Source organism: Molothrus aeneus, chromosome 22 (genome assembly GCF_037042795.1).
Source record: "Molothrus aeneus isolate 106 chromosome 22, BPBGC_Maene_1.0, whole genome shotgun sequence".
In the NCBI taxonomy this organism is placed as follows: Eukaryota; Metazoa; Chordata; class Aves; order Passeriformes; family Icteridae; genus Molothrus; species Molothrus aeneus.
In genome coordinates this window covers 2,057,420-2,074,606 of record NC_089667.1, presented here as the reverse complement: position 1 = coordinate 2,074,606, position 17,187 = coordinate 2,057,420, and the positions used below count along the sequence as shown (strand labels likewise).

The following is a 17,187-nucleotide window of genomic DNA, read 5'->3' as shown; positions in this document are numbered from 1 at the left end:
CGGAGCTCCTACCCATTGGGAAGGTGTCGCCTGCTGAGCGACAGCCGCGCTGGCCAATGGCGGCGCGCGGAGGTGTTTAAACCGCGGCGGCGGTTGCGGGGGCACAACGGAGCAGCGGGAGCGGCGCGGCCGGGCCGGAGGTACCGGGGAGCGAGAGGGGTGGGGGGTCCCAGCCCGTACAGCCTCAGCCATCCCCTCAGCGCTGCCTCACTGCGCTGGGGGCGCTGAGCCCCCTCCCACTGCCCTCAAACTAGAACACAACACCGCTCCACTGGTTTTCTTGAGATTTATAAAAAATAGCACTGAAAAAACACTTTTTTTTTTTTTTCAATTACAGTAATTTAAAAAAGGGTGAAGCGTCTGCTGCCCCCGTGCCGAGGTGCCCTGTCACTCGGTGTCCATACAGATCCTCTTGGGCAGCTGCTCGGGGGCTCCGCTGCTGCCCCGCTTGCCCTCGGGGGGCTCCCCGGCCCAGTCCCCCGGCAGCCCCGGCCCCTGGGGCGGCTCGATGCGGCCCCTCCGCACGAAGTGCTCGATCCGGGCCTCCAGCCCCTCGCATCGGGGCCGGGCCAGCAGGGGCTTGTAGGTGCGGGCTTGGACTCCCTCCACGAAGCCGCTGATCTGACTGTGGAGTGGGGGCTGCAGCTCACCCCAGGGCACCAGGCTGCTCTCTGGACCTGTGACATCATGAAAAAACAACATTTAATTATCCCGTACTTTCTGGGGTTTTTTTTTCCTTCTTTTTTTTAAGCAGTTAATCCTCTGTAATTCCTAGAATCCCATCATGGTTGTGTTGGAATGGACCTTAAAGCTTATTTCATTCCATGCCCTGACACAGGCAGGGACACCTTCACCTTCCACTACCCCAGATTGCTCCAAGCCCTGCCCAGCCTGGCTTTCAACACTGCCAAGGATCCAGGGACAGCCACAGCTTCTCTGGGCACCCTGTGCCAGGGCCTGCCCATCCTCACAGGGAAGAATTTCTTCCCAATATTCCATCTAACCCTGCTGTCTGTCAGTGTGCATTCCAAGCTATTCCCCCCAGACTCCCTTTACCATTTCTGGTGGCCACAGGAGCAGCATCCAGCCCTGCCAACATGTCCCGGAGCACGTGGGTTTTGACAGCGTGGCTGGCCCAGAGCTGCTGCAAGTGTGTCACGTTGAAGCCCTGCACCTCTGGGTCGTAGAGCCACTGCAGGTCTGGGAACTCGCAGTCATACAGCACCAGGGGGAACTCAACCGCCATGCTGGGGACAAGGACAGGAGGAGGAACCACAAAAAGGCTCAAAAACAACAGATCTGCCAAAACCAGCCCTAACCTTCAAAGAACTTCCTTTCTGAGTAAAAAGTAACTTAATTTTCACCAAATACCAAGGAGTACAGCTATCAAAACTTTGCTCAAGAGCAAGAAAACAGAGATCCTTGTGGATACATTCCAGTGAGGCCACTCACAGTCTGTTTCCATGTGTGAGACTGCTTCATGTACTGGCATGGCATGCCAGCAGCACTCCAGGCACAGCTGTTGCTCTGAAGAGCAGCCCATTGTGTTTTTCAGACCAATCCCTACCTGTACTGTGGTTTCCGGGGGTTCTTCTCCACGTTCAGCAGCTCATCAATGACATCCGGGCTCTCCATGCCCTGGCCGATGAGGAAGAGCACGGCCATCATGCAGCGCACTTGGTGGTACAGGAACGCCTGTCCTGTCACCTCGAACTGGCACAGCCGGAAGGGATCCCGTGGCCTGGCTTCTCCTCCCCTGTCCACCCAGGTCACTCTGGCGCTGAGGATCGTCCTCTGGAAGTTGAGCACCCCGTTAGCCACGTCCATCTTGCAGAGGTTGCGGAAGTCGTGGGTGCCCACGTAGCGCTGGGCCGCGGTGTCCATGAGTGCCACGTCCAGCTGGGCACAGGGGAAGAAGTACCGGTACGTGCGGCTCAGGCAGCTGAAACGGGCACTGAACTCCGGCCCCACGGGGGCCCAGGCCAGCACGCGGATGTCGGGTGGCAGCACCCTGTTGAGGATGTGGGTGTAGCGGAGCTCCTCCTGCTGCCCCTCAGCCTCGTGGCCGTTGAGCTGCTGCCCCTCTGGCAGGCTGGAGCGGAGATCCAGGGAGATCACCTGCAGAAATGAGGAAAGCCAGGATTAGAGCGCAGATGGATGGGCGCAGCGGCATGTGGAGCCAAGTCTTCCCACACCTCTGGGAAATAAATCCAGGATCTCCTACAGATGAAGGTGGCTTCAGTCAGGCAATCCTGCCGTGGCAGAGCTGTGAGTGCCTCTGAGGACCCGAGCAGATGCCATGGATTCCATTAATAAAACAGGGAAAGTTGCAGGCTGCCTACGTAGCACAGTCTCGGAACGGCTTCATCTTTAGTCACGGGGTTATAATGTGCTTTTTTTTTTTTCTCAAGCTGGAGGTGATGACTTGAAGGCAGTAACAGCCTGGCTGGCCGGGAAGCCTGGTGTGGGAACAAGTTCATTCCCACCGTGGGTGCCGTGTGCTGAAGTGGTGCAAGAGAAGACACCAAATGCCCTGATTTCATGTAGCTCATCCTGTGAAGGAGAGCAGAGCAGCCATTTGAAGTTAAACCTATGCCAGCCTTGCTTTCTGTGCTGGGAGAGAAGAAAGGAGAGCCAGCCCCATAGTTGCCACCAAGGTTGCTCTCTCGCCAGCATCTCAGCCAGCCTCATGGCTCCATGCCCACCAAGCAGCCAGCTTGCTTCCCTCCCTCCAGCTCCCACTCCCACACTCCCTTCCGCTGGCTGCAGCTCCCCTCAGACCCTTCTGTGCAGGAATTCAGCTGCCTGATGCTGCAGGAAGTGAGCCGGTTCCTGGAGAATTTGGGTTTTTGTAGGGTTGGCAAGTTAAATCAGCTGAAAGGGCCCTGCTGAGGGCAGGGCATCACCAAGCTATTGGGGAACCTGCAGCCTAAAACACGTTTTATCCTCCTAAAACAGGACCCTGGAAAACAACTAATATGTGGGAGAAATGGCACTAAAAAGGCTTCAAAGGCCTGAAATCATCATTGCACGTGCAGGAAGCCATTGCCAGGTTCACTTCCAGGGTTAAGAGCTGATGGCTTTTCAAGAACAAATCCAAGCAGTAATCCCATCAGAACTCCATCCCCCCCAGGAAAACCGACAGGAACCCCCATGGAGATGCTGACCTGCCCAAAGGCACTGACGCCCTTGTCCGTGCGCCCACAGCGGTGGTAGTTGGACGTCTGTCTGTCGTCCACCAGTCTTGTCTTCTTCAGGGCTTCAAAGAGCTTCTCCTCGATGGTGTTGGGGGTGTTCTCCTGGCTGGCAAAGCCCTGGTAGCCCCAGCCCAGGTAGGCGATGCGCAGTGCCACGTGTCTGCGGCTGTGGGCACTGAAATCAAAGGGCCGTTGTTGGCGTTTCCTGGCTTTCCCAGAGGCTGGAGGAGCCTCTCTCCTCCCAGCACCCTCCTTGTCCTCCTGGAGCTTCTCCTGCAGCCGCTTCACCTCCATTTCCAGCTCCTGCACCCTCCTCAGGAGCTGCTCGTGGTCAGTAGCCGTGCTCTCCGCAGCCATAGCCACCACCTTGGAGTGTCAGTTTGTTGCTGATGGATCCTTGGGGTCTGCAGGGAAGAAAAAAATGGTGGATTTGCATTTTTATATGGTTTTTATTACATCTCTAGGCTTGTTCTGCAAAACAACTGCTACCAACAGAGTCAGTCTTTATTGTCTGAGCCGCTTGGTGTTCCCAGAGGAGCACAGGCAGGGCAGGGCCACTGGTGCTAAGCTCGGGCAGCTTCATTTCACTCAAATCTCTTTTTTTGGGCTCTTCAATCACTCCTCTTCCCCCAGCTGATGGGATCTGCTCTGTCAGCAGCAGCACGTTCCCTGCGAGCCGTCACGGAGCCCTTGTCTCTTTCACACCTGCATCCCCGCTGCAGACAGCGTGCTGACGGCTGATGCCGATTTTTGCCCCAAAAGGCGAGAAATTACTGCTTAAGAGACTCAGTCAAATAAGCAGGAGGTATTTTATTACGACGTCGGAGAAATCCTAAAATGGGATTTCTAAATCTTTACAGCAAAAGCGTACCTTTTTATACAGTTTTAGGTTTGGGATTACATCATATTCATGCATATACATATGGGGAGTGGTGTAGGCGGAGCGTGGGCGGGGACTTCTCTTTTGAGGATCTTCTCAGGGGTCGTTCCGGTCGGCCTTCATCAGCTTCGAGGAGTCTTCCTCTTTAAACTTTTGAACCTCTCCCCAAATTTGGTCAATTCCCGGTGTAGTTGGCTTAGTCTCCAGGCCTTGGCAAGGGTCTCAGGGTCAATTTGACATGTTGGCCCTAAACGTGCTTTACCCAGCAGTTCTTAACTTATCACTGTCTGTCCTTATCTCTTCCCTGTTATTGTGTTCCATACCTTATTCAATTTATTGCTCTATGTGATTTCCTAACATTGAATATTTCCCATAACTGCTTTATATTTTATGCTTTAACCCATCATCTCTTGAAAGTAACTGTTTTAGGGGCTTCATTTCCCTCCTTTTCTTATAACTTACGAATTCTTTCGTCAAGTTCTAATCCTTCCGGGCGTTGATACGCCCGCACCATCGCCCAAATCATTTGGATCTTACTCATCAAGGATTTCAGCCTCCACCACAAGCATAGGTTCATAAAAGTCAGTATAAGCATTGCTATAGTTAAAATTAGTATCGGGTGTACCAGGTAATGAAAGACCTGTGTTGCTGTTGGGGAAAATCCTGTGAAAACGTCCCACTAGTGATGTTGGCCTACTTGTTCTACTTTAGTCAGGATGTTTTTTATTCTTTCTGAGTTGTGCTCTACCTGTAGGACCATGCGCTTAACTGTTTGGTTCACTTTTTGCACCAGTCTTCTTACTTCTGGATGCACGAGCATCGCCTTAAGAACCTTGACATCCATACCTATTTGTAATTTTGGCAACTCATGATACAGGTCGTAGTCTGCATTAATTAGCTGCTGGGTGGTTACAGGAGCGGTATAGTTAAAATCACAACCTATAATCTTGGTAAAATTACATATACAAAAGTTAGTATTGTCTTGGCAACTATCTACAGTTACGTTACTGCAAGCTGTTCTGACGCAGGCGCATCCATTCTCTACATAATAAACCTGCGACCGTATTCTATTGTGTGGAAGCATTTCAAAAGTGCATACACTATTTTCAGCATCTAAGCATAAATCTTCTGTTTCTACTATAGCATTTTTATATATGTATCCTAGTTGCCCCCTAGGAATACATGCTTCTGTACTAACAGACTGCCACTTATTTTTGGCGTCATCATAACTTGCCCAAACATTATGATCTATTGGCCTAACAAGGACATTCTGATGTATGGTCCCTAAGGTAAGGATAGGGAAAATCGCCCTTTCCTCTGCAGCACTGATGGTAAGAACATAGGCTTCAATGTGCTCATGCTGTGGTACATAAGTAAAGTTTACTAATTGCCACCAGGCTTGATGGTCCCTTTCAAATTGTGTAGTATGACTATCCTTCAATATCGTTTCTCTTATTTCCTGGGACAGCGTTCTTGACGTTCTTTCTCTTATTATCCCTGCTGCCACTGACTGTACCCACTGTTGTGTTTGTGTGCATTGGATAGCAAGCGCAATTTCCTTGCTAATGTTTCCTGTATAGCCGGCAATTCTAGCAAAATCTTCAGCAGTGTGATTTGCTACCAGGGTTAGTAACCTAACTACCAGTGATTGTGTTTCTGCCAATGTAAGCATGGATGAACTCAGGGGCACTTTAAGTTTTCTTAAGTTGGTGGTGACAGTACTCAATTTGTTAACCAATACTTCTTGATCTATGGTATTCAGTATTCCAAATCCAGTGCCGACCCATCCACTTATATCCCTTTGCGCCCGCCTGTGATAAGACCTAGTAGCTAGCCATGCCTCCCATCCTTTAAGGCCTTGTTGTATGAACGGTTGACAGTCCTTTTGCAGATGGGTAATGTTAGTCTGAATATTCATCTGCACCTTTTTCAGAGAGTACGTGGGGTCTAGCAGCAGTTTCAGTTCATCTGACCTCCTTATTACCTGGGGCCCGATAAAGGTTAAGTTATGCACCTTTCTACATTCAATTGGTGGAGTAATTTCTTGGGGCAAGTCTAAATTTGGATATAAGGAGATCACGTCTTCCGGTGATGCCACTTCGTATCTGATAACACGTCTGGGGAAACTAGTACCCTGTTCCAGCGTTTTCGACTTCCTTTCACATGCGAACGTCATCGACTGATCTAATCTAAATGCCATCTCACACTGTGCTTTCCCTTCCTCGGGACCACTAGATGCTACGATCTTTCCCACAGGAAAGAGGAGAGGGTGAGGGTCAAAGGTTATATTTTGAGGATGTAGTTCCCCAAGTGAATCTTCTCTATAAATTACCGAGTTTCGGGGTTGTGATTCAGGTGGGTCTTCCCTGAAGTCACTCCACAGACATGAAATTGGGCCCTTTTGCTGGATCCAAACGGTGGGCTTGCCCATTTTCACTGGACTAAAGGTAATCAGATTATGTTCAAAAGTTGGCATCAAGGGTTGGATTGTTAATACCAGCCGCCTTGTTTTTCCTTCTACTGGGTCAAGTTCCCGGCACCCAATTTGGATTTGATTTCCCTTCTGTGCCACTAGGTATGTCCGCTTATCCCATTCCTCTTTTGGGTATGGCTGATTGTTACATAAGGCATAAACCTCGAAATAGGGCCCCTTCATCCCTGACTCCGGGTGAATGCACTGGTGTGCATTGGACCATGGGTCTATTGGGGCAGAGTTTCGAGGAAAAACTACATTCTGCCCGAATTGTATGGATGTTAAAAAAATAACTATCATAAGTATGGTTTTCCCCATTGATCTTCCTACCATTTGTATTTCCTTAGTGTGGGTGGTGCTGGATTCTCAGAAGGCTCCACGTCCAAGGCAGGTCTTATCCATTTAGCTGGGATCCAAAGAGAACTTGGCTGGCATTCATATGGAACCCCAAGGGTCTGATGATCAGGATAGTAGGGGTCTGGAGTGGAATCCGGGTCACGGTGTCTACTCCTCTTGTTTACTCCCCGGTGCTTTCTTGACCCGTGAGTAATGGATCCACGTAGGTCGCTCCTTGATTCGAACCACGGTGAAGGTGGTCAGCAGCACTTGGAAAGGTCCCTCCCACTTTTCTTGTAGGGGTTTTCCTAAAAGATTCTTAACATACACCCAATCACCCGGATTAAAAGGATGCAACTTACAGTTAGGTTGTTTAGGTTGGTGGTCAATCACCACCGCAGCATTCTTGTCAAATTGCTTCCCCACCATAATCACATAGTCATAAATATACTGATTACCTATTTGATCTACAGCGTCCCCATTTACAGTTTGCATAGCATAAGGTCTGCCGTACAGAATTTCAAATGGGCTTAGCCTTTCTTTCGATCTTGGCTTGACTCTCAGTCTAAGCAGAGCAATAGGCAAAGCTTGATACCAATGCAAATTAGTCTCCTGGCATATTTTGGCAATCTGCTGCTTAATAAGATGGTTCATCTTTTCCACCTGGCCGCTGGCCTGTGGGCGATAGGGCGTGTGTAATTGCCATTTGATTTGTAGTGCTTTGCTTATTGCCCTTACCACTTTTGCACAGAAATGTGTACCCCTATCCGAAGAAATGCTCTTCGGTACCCCAAACCGTGGAATGATTTCATTCAACAGTACTTTGGTCACTTCCCTTTCTTATTTGTTCTGCAAGGGAATGCTTCAGGCCACCCAGAAAATGTACCAGTTAATACCAGCAAATATCGAAACCCTCCTTTTCTTGGGAGCTCAGAAAAATCAATTTGCCACACTTCACCTGGGAATTTACCTCGATTTATGGCCCCTGGATGTATCTTAGTTCCTGTATTCGGGTTGTTCTTCAGGCACCTCTCACACTGGGATGTGACATGTTTTACAGTGGTGAACAATTTTGGTCCTGCTATCCGAGCCTGCAAATACTGATATAGCGGGTCCAAACTCCAATGGGCTTTCTCGTGTTCTGCTTTCACAAACTGCCACATCGTATTCCCTGGTATTATTAACTGTCCCGTTTCCAATTGACCCCAACCATTCTCTAACATTTTACCTTTATTTCTCTGAATCCACCTGTGATCTGACTCCTGATATTCTGGCCGAAAATTTGTGTCTAACTCACCTGGTACTAGAGCTGCTACTTTTATTTCTTCAGTTCTTGCAGCAGCTAATTTAGCCTCTGCGTCTGCTTTTCTATTTTCTATCTCCGGGATAGTGTCCCTCTTTAAATGTCCCTTACAATGCATTATGGCCACCTGTGCTGGGAGCTGGACTGCTTCCAGCAGTCGCAGGACCTCTTTTGCGTGTTTGACTGTTTTTCCTTGAGCAGTTAACAGTCCCCTTTCTTTCCAGATGGCCCCATGAGCATGTACGACGGAAAAGGCATACTTAGAGTCTGTCCATATGTTGATCCGCATGTTCTCCGCCAATTCCAGGGCTCGAATCAGAGCTATCAGTTCTGCCTTCTGGGCTGAAGTCTCTGCGGGTAAAGGGTTCGACTCAATTACCTCTTCTGCGGTGGTAATTGCATAGCCGGCCATTCTCACTTCCTGCCTCACGAAGCTGCTTCCATCCGTGAACCAGTCGTCCGCATCTTCGAATGGTTCTTCTTTGAGGTCCGGGCGGCTGGAGTAGACGGCCTCAATTGTTTCCAGGCAGTCGTGCTCGATCGGCTCTGCTGGGGCTCTCCCTTCTAGGAATAAAGCTGGGTTCACAATGTTAGTGACCTGAATAGTCACGTCATCTGACTCAGCCAAAATGGCCTGGTATTTTAAAAATCTGGAAGGTGACAGCCAGTGGTTACCTTTCTGCTCCAACACAGCTGAGACGGTGTGAGACACCAGCACCGTTACCTTTTGGCCGAGCGTGAGTTTCCTGGCCTCTTCGATATTAATGATTACTGCGGCCACCGCTCTCAGGCAGCCAGGCCATCCCTTGCTTACTTCATCCAACTGTTTGGAGAAGTAGGCCACAGCTCTCTTACGTGGTCCTAACTGCTGTGCCAGGACTCCTAGGGCCATCCCCTGTCGCTCGTGGGAGAACAGCCAGAATGGTTTTGATACATCTGGGAGACCTAAAGCTGGTGCTCTCATTAGCTCCTGTTTCAGCTTTTTGAAGGCCCCCTCTGCTTCGGGAGTCCAAACTAGGACACTCTTGGTCTCCTTCAACAAATCATACAGTGGTTTAGCGAGCATCCCGTACTGGTAGATCCATAGCCGACACCAACCTGTCATCCCCAGGAAGGCACGCAGTTCTCTCACCGTCTCTGGTTTAGGCATCTGGCAGATGGCCTCTTTTCTGGCTGCTCCCAGGGATCGCTGTCCTCTGGAGACTTCGTATCCCAGGTACACCACTTCTTTTTGCACCAGCTGCGCTTTCTGTTGGGAGACTCGATATCCACTTAAACCCAGAAAGTTTAACAGGGAAATAGTCCATGCAATGCACTCTTCCTCTGTCACTGTTGCTATTAGGAGGTCGTCTACGTACTGTAGGAGAGTGCCATCTCCCAGCGGCCTTTCTCACTGTTCTAACTCTTTGGCTAACTGATTCTCGAAAATCGTGGGGGAGTTACACCATCCTTGGGGTGATACTGTCCACGTAAGTTGGGTCTTTCTTCCTCTATCTACAAATTCCCACTCAAAGGCAAAAATCTTTTGACTCTCAGGAGCTAAAGGAAGGCAGAAAAATGCGTCTTTCAAATCCAATACGGTGAACCATGTCAAACTATCTTTCAGTTTAGTTAAAAGCGTGTATGGGTTAGCAACTACCGGATGTTCTATCAATAATCTTAATTCTAAGAACTTTTTAATTATGGGCTCGATTCTCTTTCTATCTTCTAACTTCAGTGGGTATTGTTTCTTAACCACCGGCCTTGCTCCAGGTATAAGTTCAATAATAATAGGTGTTGCTTGTTTTGATTTCCCAGGTGTATCAGTAGCTCATACTAGTGGGTATACTTCACTTAAAATTCGCCTGATGTTATGATTCTCAGGCTTTGGTTCTACACAGCTGATTGTCAGGCTTAGAGCTGTGATCAGCTGTTCTTCACTTACTTGGAATTCCAATTTGTCTTTGTTGAACTTTATTATAGCTCTCAAATTTTCCAATAGATCTCTCTCCAATAAGGGCTTTGGCGAATTTGGTAAATACAGGAACTGATGAATTCTCATTTGTTTCCCAATTTTGTATTTGATGGGTTTCAAAAAGTAAGCTTTTTCTGGTTGGCCTGTTGCTCCTACAACTTGCACAAATTTATCACTTTTAGGTACCAATTCCTGATTTAGAACGGAAAAGGTTGCTCCCGTATCAATCAAAAAGTCCAATTCCTTTTCACCTTCTCCTAGCTCTATTTTAACCAGTGGGTCTGCTAGGGAACGGCCCACCGGTCCCCCTCAGTCGTTATCCTGTTGTGTGGCCGTAGTAGTGCCCAATAGTCTCTCCCTTAACTGGGGGCATTCCTGCTTCCAGTGTCCCATTTTCAGGCAGTACGCACACTGGTTTGGCCCTACTCTAGTTGGGTGGGGTTGGAGTCTCCCCCCCCTTCTTGCCGGATTGCCTCTACCTCTTCCCCTGGTTCCAGGTCCCGAGTAACTTGTATTCTGAGCTGCCACGGCTACAGCCACCACTCGAGCTATCCTCCTGTCCTCCTTTTTCTTCTCTTCAATTTTTCTATTATTATACACCTTCCATGCCTCATTTAGCAGTGTCTCCAGGTTTTTATTTGCTGGATGCTCAAGCTTTTGCAATTTCTTCCTGATGTCTGGATTACTTTGTCCTATCATTAATCTTAACAGGTGTTGTTTCCCTTCTTCCGTCACTGGGTCTAGGGGTGTGTATTGTCTCATGGCTGCCCTAAGTCTATCCAAGAACTCTGATGGGGTCTCATCCTTTCCCTGCCTGATGTCATATAGCATTGACCAATTGATAGCCTTGGGGATCGCGTTACGCAAGCCCATTGCTATCAGTTTTCTATACTGCACTAACTGCTGATAGTGGTCTGCATTGCCCGGGTCCCATTCTGGTTTGCTGCTGGGAAAATTATCTTCTAGTCTCCCCGATAATAGTTGAGCATGTCGCTTTCTTGTTTCCAATACGAGTTCCCTTTCTGTATCTGTCAGCTCTGACAACATCACCTCTATATCTTCCCAATCAATATCCAAATTCTTTACTATTAATTCAAACCTCTTTGCTACTCCCTCCGGATTCCTTCTAAAATTCTTTGCCTCATCCCTCTAATTATTTAAATCATTGGTCGAGAACGGCACCTTTACTCTTGTCCTTTCCCCTACCATTGGCACAACTTGTCGGAGGGGAGCTATCGTGTGGTTCCCCCCCTCTCTTTGCTTTGCTTCTTCCCGTGCCACAGATCTGGTATAATACGAGTGGCTGATCTCTTCCCCGGGATCTTCTTCCTGTACCTCGGTGCCTTCTCGATTCTTTCTCTTTCTTCCGACCTTAACGGGCTAGCCTTCCCCCAACTCTTATCTAACTCCTGGTTTGGGGAGGGGCCCTGGATGGTATTCCCACAGGCTTATTTCACTCTCTTTTCTATTGTCCCTCCTTGTTAGCTTAAGACATCGCTGCCCAATGCTACATGCATCGCAGCAACGTTCTTTAGGTTTTGAGCCTTTCTTATCCTTTTCCAGGGCTAGTACCAGAGGGTCTTGAGGGGCTGCATTAATTCTACACTCTTTTTGCCACTCAGGTTTATTCTTCAGGGTGAAGAACATGTCTGCATACATCACCTCATCCCATTTATTGAGCCGGCGGAGGAAGAGCATTAGTTGTAAAATGGTATTATAATTAATTGTCCCCTCTGGTGGCCATTTCTCACCATCATCCAATTTATACAACGGCCACCACTGCGTGCAGTATTTAAGGAGTGTCTTTTTACTTATATTTCCTTCTGGAATCCCCCCTAAGTCTTTCCAATGCTTCAGAATACATCCTAAGGGGGTTTTCATATTTATATCTTTGCTCGGTTGACTCCCCATTGCTATTTTCTGGGTCGGTGTTTCTTATCTCACTAAGTAAATCTCCTTCCCACAAGCACTATATACTAGTTTATCTTAGCACCTTATTCATACAATATCCAAGCGCTTCGTCCTTTTCTGACCTGGCCTCTCGCGAGGGACAGGAACTGCAGAGCCGGACTCCCACTCGCTTCGCAGCCGGGCTGCGTCTCAGACACACTCTCTCATACACGGTGCCAATTCATTCAAACTGTCCTACCTTTCTGTTCTATCAGAATACACTGCTTTACCGTAAGATGTCGCCGGCAGACCGTAAGATACCGATATTGGTCGGCTCCAGGCCGTCACACACTCGCAAAACTGTAAATCAATAGTACGGTTTTGCCGATAATATCACAACAAATTTCAGACAACATAAAAACCACTAAACTCGTCCCTTTGCAAAAATCTTACAGTCAATACATCAAAGCATACAACAGGGTTAAACAAAGGTATAAAACGTATACACTCCTTCCAAGTTCCTCCAAGGGAGTGGAGAAAATTGGACCGAGTCCCGGAATTTAGTTCAGTTCAGATAAAAACAAAAACTGACCACTCTTTTTAACCCTTAAATCACAGTTTCAAACAAACCAACAAGATCAATACAAGAAGAACAAGTGCATCAGAGTCTTGCCTCTTTTTTTCTTACTTTCCTTATTATTTTTCTTTTTTTTTTTTTCCTCTTTTTTTTTTTTTTTTTTTCCTTTTTTTTTTTTTCCTTTTTTCTTCCAATTACCAAAAGGTACCCACCAAAGGCATCAATTACTGGTTAGCAAAGACACCAATTACCAAAAGGTACCCACCAAAAGCATCAATTACTGGTTAGCAAAAACACCAATTACCAAAAGGTACCCACCAAAGGCATCAATTACTGGTTAGCAAAGACACCAATTACCAAAAGGTACCCACCAAAGGCATCAATTACTGGTTAGCAAAGACACCAATTACCAAAAGGTACCCACCAAAGGCATCAATTACTGGTTAGCAAAGACACCAATTACCAAAAGGTACCCACCAAAGGCATCAATTACTGGTTAGCAAAGACACCAATTACCAAAAGGTACCCACCAAAGGCATCAATTACTGGTTAGCAAAGACACCAATTACCAAAAGGTACCCACCAAAGGCATCAATTACTGGTTAGCAAAGACACCAATTACCAAAAGGTACCCACCAAAGGCATCAATTACTGGTTAGCAAAGACACCAATTACCAAAAGGTACCCACCAAAGGCATCAATTACTGGTTAGCAAAGACACCAATTACCAAAAGGTACCCACCAAAGGCATCAATTACTGGTTAGCAAAGACACCAATTACCAAAAGGTACCCACCAAAGGCATCAATTACTGGTTAGCAAAGACACCAATTACCAAAAGGTACCCAAAAATACCAATTAGGGATTCTTTACCAGAGCGTCCTCTGGTTTACCCTCCGGTGGTCACGTCTGACCCCGTGTTCCCATAAAGCGCTTTATCCTAAAACCAATGAACAATGATAAAAAATACCTCTTTAATTTGGAGCAGGAGAAGCAGGAGATGCAGGGAACCCTTCGTCCACCAAAGAGCGCTTGGTCCGAGGGGGAGTCTCTTCTGACAAAAAGTCGTCAGGGGCGCCCAGAGGGTCCCAGCCCCGGACCCAGCGAGGGGACTCCTCAGATCCTGGATCCCCTGCTTCGTCCCATCTGGGTCGCCAGAAATGATGCCGATTTTTGCCCCAAAAGGCGAGAAATTACTGCTTAAGAGACTCAGTCAAATAAGCAGGAGGTATTTTATTACGACGTCGGAGAAATCCTAAAATGGGATTTCTAAATCTTTACAGCAAAAGCGTACCTTTTTATACAGTTTTAGGTTTGGGATTACATCATATTCATGCATATACATATGGGGAGTGGTGTAGGCGGAGCGTGGGCGGGGACTTCTCTTTTGAGGATCTTCTCAGGGGTCGTTCCGGTCGGCCTTCATCAGCTTCGAGGAGTCTTCCTCTTTAAACTTTTGAACCTCTCCCCAAATTTGGTCAATTCCCGGTGTAGTTGGCTTAGTCTCCAGGCCTTGGCAAGGGTCTCAGGTTCAATTTGACATGTTGGCCCTAAACGTGCTTTACCCAGCAGTTCTTAACTTATCACTGTCTGTCCTTATCTCTTCCCTGTTATTGTGTTCCATACCTTATTCAATTTATTGCTCTATGTGATTTCCTAACATTGAATATTTCCCATAACTGCTTTATATTTTATGCTTTAACCCATCATCTCTTGAAAGTAACTGTTTTAGGGGCTTCACGGCTGCCACTCATCCTGCCCCGCCATCTGCTCCCACTGCTCCCAGCGGCACCAGCAACACTTGCGGCTTTTTAAATTGCCTTAAAGAGATCCTAAACCTGTGGTGAGAATGGAATCTGTGTCTGGATCCCTTTTTGTCGCAGGGCTGGAGGTTTACTATCACCAGACTCATAATGAGCATCTAAACACACTGCACTGAGCCCTTCTCTCCTCTGGAAGTAAAACAGCCTCTTGGATGCCTCTTGATTAAATTTATGACTAAATATTGTGGGTTTAGAAGCAGAGGTACAAGGAAAGACCATTAATCTCTCATCCAGTGCATGGAACCTGCCCTCTGTGTTTCCATGAGTACTTAATTTATCACATAATTAATTTTAGTGTAGTTTTCTAGCAGGAATTTAGGGGTTGTGTTTGTATTACTGTTGGGAAGAGCCTTCTGCTGGCAGCAGGAGGTTTAGCAGTGCACTGAGGACACCCCCAACCTAAATCAACACCCCTGAACCCAAAAACTTGAGCATCAGAACCCCTTTGACATCTTTAGCCAACCTGAATGTACTGCAATAAATTAACCCTGGTTTCTTTTTCTGCAGAATCCACCCAGTTTGGTGGGAACCATGGAGAAGGTGCTAAGAGCAGAGCGTGAGGAGCAGCTGGCAGCTGATCTGAGCCCACAGAGCTCCTGGCAGGGATGCAGCGACATGCCATCGTCTTTCCAGGATGATCCCTATGCTGACTCATCCATCCTTTCTGGCACACAGTCAGACCTTCCCATGGATCAGAGGGAAACCAGGAGGTTGGTGATGAAGAGGAAAGTGCTGAGGCACAGACCTGATGGAAGGGTGGAGGTCTCTGATGAGTCACCGAGCATCAAGTCCGATATAAACACCTATCCATGGAACCTGGGGCATTCCAGGACTTACATGGATGACACCATCTCTGAAGGGGGAACAGAGACCACCAGCGGCACCTTGGAGGACTTCCTGCACTATGAGGATGATGACTGGCTCCTTGAGGACAGGCCCTACTCTCTCCTCGGGGATTTTGGGAGTGACAATACATCCAAGCGCTCCATACCACGCGGGCGCTCGCCCACGGTGCCGGCTTACATTGCTCCACAGGCTGAGAGAGTGAAGAGAACTGACCCGGTGGCCAGACTCAATGCATATAGGCAAGACTGGGAAAGGTTCCGCTTTCCCGGGCAGGATTCACACCAGGGCTTGCGCTGGGCCACGCGGACGCAGATGCTGCAGTCGGGGCTGCCGCGCCGGGTGCAGAAGCGCCTGGTCCCCAACACGTACGAGGTGCCCACAACGAAGAAGCGCGACGCGCTGCGCTTCGGCGTGCGCTGGGACCTGGCCCACTGCAACATGCCCCGCCGGAACACCACCTCCTAGAGCCATGGCCCCGCTGCTTTCTTCTCCTCAACATCCTCCGTAGTCTGGAAAATCCCCCGGCACACTTCAAGCAGCTTAAGTTTTGGTGTGGAGGAGGTTTTCTTTGCAATGTCTCGGCAGTATCTTTCTCAATAAAGCATTTGCAAAGATTCCTAATTGTTCTGTGGGTTCATTAGAAACACTACAGGCAACATCTATTATTCCAGACTTATCTCCGCATCACCTAACTCTGCTGCCTTTGCCTTATTTTACCTCATCTTTAAAATAAAGGAGCTTTAGGATGGAAGCAAGGTATTATTAGCACAACTAGTAGTGTTATTACTATTCCTAGGGTTAATTTTTTTCCAAGATATGGGAATGGACTGAATAGGTGGCAGTTCTGGTGCAGGAAAGGGTCCCCGAAAGCTCAGTGGGATGGCTGGAAAAGGGAGCAGGATGATGGGAAACATGTGACTGCTGCAGCCTGGAATTCTGTGTCCAGCCTTCCCTGAACCTCCCTGGGAGGTGATCCCAGATGGGGCACAAAGAAGATTGAGGACCTGGCTGCCATCCCACAGTGAAGGGGTTCTGGCATTTTGGGGGACATTCCAGGTTGGAGGTCCCTGACTCTCCAGCACCCTGTGGATCCTCATCCATCTGTGAAGGGGTCTTTGTGCCCCAGAATCCTTGAAACCCTCCCCAATCTCTTATGGGGGACAGCACCCCAACCCTACAGCCTCCCTGTTCCTTCAGCACCCAAAGGGCCCCATCCCTCCCCTCTCAGAGCCTGTGAGGTCCCTGACTGCAGCAGGGGGACCCTTCCTGCTCTACAGGGTCCCTGTCATCCAACTCCCCAGGGACCACACAATGCCCACTATAGGGCAGTCTCTATTCCCTAAAGATACCCAAAACCCTATGGGGACCAGTGCTGGCCCCATGTAGGATCCCTCTGTGCAACTCGGGACCCTCACTGCCCTATGGGGTCCCTGTACCCCAACCCCCCAGGGACACCCCAAAACTCCATGAGATCCCTGCATCTCCATCACCTTGGGGACACCTCCTTCCCTCTTGGTGTCCCAGGATTCAGCATCCTACGGGCAGGGGGACACGGCCCCCAAACCCTGCTGGAGACAGGCACCCTCCCTCCTCCACGGTCCCCAACTCCGCAGGGATTCCCAGCACCCTGTGCGACAGGCTCTGTGCCCCAGGAGCCATCCAAACCTTAGAGGGACGAGTGCGGGCACCCTCCGGAGTCCCCGTGTGCAGCAGGGGCCCCTCCCCGCCCGACGCGGTGCCGGTGCCCAGCTCCCCAAGCGCGCCCACCCACCGCGGGCTCCCGCTCCCCGGGCCGTACCCGCTCCCGCTCCGGTGCCGGATGTTCCCGCCCCATCCGGCGCCCCGGCACTGTGGGACGGCTCCATGGCGGGGGCGGAGCGCGGGCTCCGCGGGCTCGGCCCGGCGGGCG

At 49.0% G+C, this 17,187-nt stretch overlaps 2 protein-coding genes across 4 annotated transcripts; one reads left to right on the top strand and one right to left on the bottom strand.

Annotated features, from left to right (window-relative positions):
• The first annotated feature begins 95 nt into the window (after nucleotides 1-95).
• Nucleotides 96-15,899, top strand: HYLS1 (HYLS1 centriolar and ciliogenesis associated). Its single transcript, XM_066564599.1, has 2 exons — nucleotides 96-140; nucleotides 14,940-15,899. The coding sequence occupies exon 2, from the start codon at nucleotides 14,964-14,966 to the stop codon at nucleotides 15,741-15,743; it is 780 nt and encodes a 259-aa protein (XP_066420696.1). The 5' UTR covers nucleotides 96-140; nucleotides 14,940-14,963; the 3' UTR covers nucleotides 15,744-15,899.
• PUS3 (pseudouridine synthase 3) lies at nucleotides 332-17,169 on the bottom strand. Of its 3 annotated transcripts, XM_066564595.1 has the most exons (6): nucleotides 16,944-16,996; nucleotides 6,881-7,204; nucleotides 3,168-3,601; nucleotides 1,568-2,118; nucleotides 1,057-1,247; nucleotides 332-677 (listed from the first exon to the last, which is right to left on the bottom strand). In XM_066564595.1, exons 3-6 carry the CDS (start codon nucleotides 3,552-3,554, stop codon nucleotides 388-390), a joined length of 1,419 nt encoding a protein of 472 aa, XP_066420692.1. In that variant the 5' UTR covers nucleotides 3,555-3,601; nucleotides 6,881-7,204; nucleotides 16,944-16,996; the 3' UTR covers nucleotides 332-387. The 3 variants fall into 3 exon arrangements, with proteins under 3 accessions (XP_066420692.1, XP_066420691.1, XP_066420693.1); XM_066564594.1 differs by lacking the exons at nucleotides 6,881-7,204; nucleotides 16,944-16,996 and adding an exon at nucleotides 17,077-17,169; XM_066564596.1 differs by lacking the exon at nucleotides 6,881-7,204 and having other exon boundaries at nucleotides 16,944-16,962.
• Nucleotides 17,170-17,187: the final 18 nt, after the last annotated feature.

Bases quoted from the DNA above. Each gene is read 5' to 3' on its own strand.
- PUS3 (XM_066564594.1), bottom strand. From the start codon at position 3,554: ATGGCTGCGGAGAGCACGGCTACTGACCACGAGCAGCTCCTGAGGAGG. The intron at 1,248-1,567 runs GTAGGGATTGGT...CCTTGTCCCCAG, and splicing joins CCCCGGAAACCACAGTACAG to CATGGCGGTTGAGTTCCCCC. The intron at 678-1,056 runs GTAAAGGGAGTC...ATGATGTCACAG, and splicing joins TCCTGTGGCCACCAGAAATG to GTCCAGAGAGCAGCCTGGTG.
- HYLS1 (XM_066564599.1), top strand. From the start codon at position 14,964: ATGGAGAAGGTGCTAAGAGCAGAGCGTGAGGAGCAGCTGGCAGCTGAT.